Source organism: Otolemur garnettii, unplaced genomic scaffold (assembly GCF_000181295.1).
Source record: "Otolemur garnettii isolate 467f Iridium unplaced genomic scaffold, OtoGar3 scaffold00054, whole genome shotgun sequence".
Taxonomy (NCBI): domain Eukaryota; kingdom Metazoa; phylum Chordata; class Mammalia; order Primates; family Galagidae; genus Otolemur; species Otolemur garnettii.
In genome coordinates, this window is record NW_003852449.1 from 8,443,773 (window position 1) to 8,445,288 (window position 1,516).

Genomic DNA, 1,516 nt, shown 5'->3' on the forward strand with positions numbered 1-1,516 from the left:
AGGCTCTGTCTCAAAAAAAAAAAAAAAAAAAAAAGAAGCCAGGTCTGTCTACTGACTCTTGGTTCAGAGGTTCTTTCCATCACAAATGCACTGAACCACATGTGGTATCGTCAGCTTAACAAGCATTTGTGACTTTAGTCTTTGCATTTAAATAAGTGACTTACTTGAATCTGAAAATACTAAACACAGTGACTGTTTTAAACTGGACCCTCCTTTCAATGGAGGGTTGAAAGCAATGTTTTCTAAAGGAGAATTCTCATTTTTTGATATCCCCAATCTCATCTCCAAAAATGTTTAAATCTAGAAGAGAGAAAAACAATCATTTTTGTTTTTATGAGAACAAACTAATACTATAGTAGTCATATATGATTAAAATAGAAGCTACTGGCTCTGGCAAATTTTAGTGTTTTTGTTTTGTATTTCTTTTGAGATAGAGTCTCACTCAGTCACCCGAGGATTAAGTACCATGGTATCATAGCTCACAGCAACCTCAAACTCTTGGGCTCAAGCGATTCTCTTGCCTCAGCCTCCCAAGTAGCTAGAACCACAGGCACCTGCCACAACACCTGGCTGGTTTTTATTTTAAAGTGGGGTCCTTAGCCGGGCGTTGTGGTGGGCACCTGTAGTCCCAGCTACTTGGGAGGCTGAGGCAGGAGAATCCCCTAAGCCCAGGAGTTGGAGATTGCTGTGAGCTGTGACTCCACAGCACTCTACCAAGGCCAATAAAGTGAGACTCTGTCTCTTAAAAAAAAAATTTAATAAAGTGGGGTCTTACTCTTGCTCAGGCTAGTCTCCAACTGCTGAGCTCAGGCAATTCATCTGGCTAGTCTCCAACTGCTCAGGCAATCCATCTGCCTCTACATCCCACAGTACTACACATTTTAGCATTATAGGTCAATATATTCCACTCTTAGTTATGTATCAACCTTAGGTAAGCCATTTTTCATCCAGTTTTGCAATGTTACCAGAAAAAGCACCTACGCCAGAATTTACATGCCACTTACTTTCAGATGCCGTTTTCTCACTTCCTGTTTGTTTCATTTGTTCCCAGGGATTCTGTTCCTTCTTTTCGCAGTCTTTAATGTCAAAAAGTTCTTTTTCTTTTCTCTTTTGCTTCATCTTGTCATAGGTAGATTTTGAAATAGAAACTTTAGTCTGCATAAAAAAGTTGAAATATCTGAAAGTATTCAGGGAACCTGACATTTAAAATATCTTCATTTCAGATAACTGTATATGTGTACATTAAATGTCTATACAGAATAAACTATAATTTCTTAATCCTTATTCAAGAAATCATAAAATTTACTAGAATTACAAGGTACTGATATCCAATAAATTTGTGCCTTACTCTATTAATTTGTCACTAATTGAGTGTATCCTAGAAAATGATTGTATATACATACATCTGTTTGTATATAAAGTACATGTATAGGAGTAGTTCTCAACCTTCCTAATGCCACAATCCTTTAATACTGTTCCTCATGTTATAGCTACCCCCAACCATAAAATTATTTTC

At 37.0% G+C, this 1,516-nt stretch overlaps 1 protein-coding gene across 1 annotated transcript in view; it reads right to left on the reverse strand.

Annotated features, from left to right (window-relative positions):
* TOGARAM1 (TOG array regulator of axonemal microtubules 1) overlaps nt 1-1,516 on the reverse strand; it is a 73,226-nt gene that overhangs the window by 25,117 nt on the left and 46,593 nt on the right. Inside the window, exon 11 of the mRNA XM_023514520.1 lies at nt 1,005-1,155. Within this exon, the coding sequence (XP_023370288.1) occupies nt 1,005-1,155 (151 nt within the window). The remainder of the gene's footprint in view (nt 1-1,004; nt 1,156-1,516) is intronic.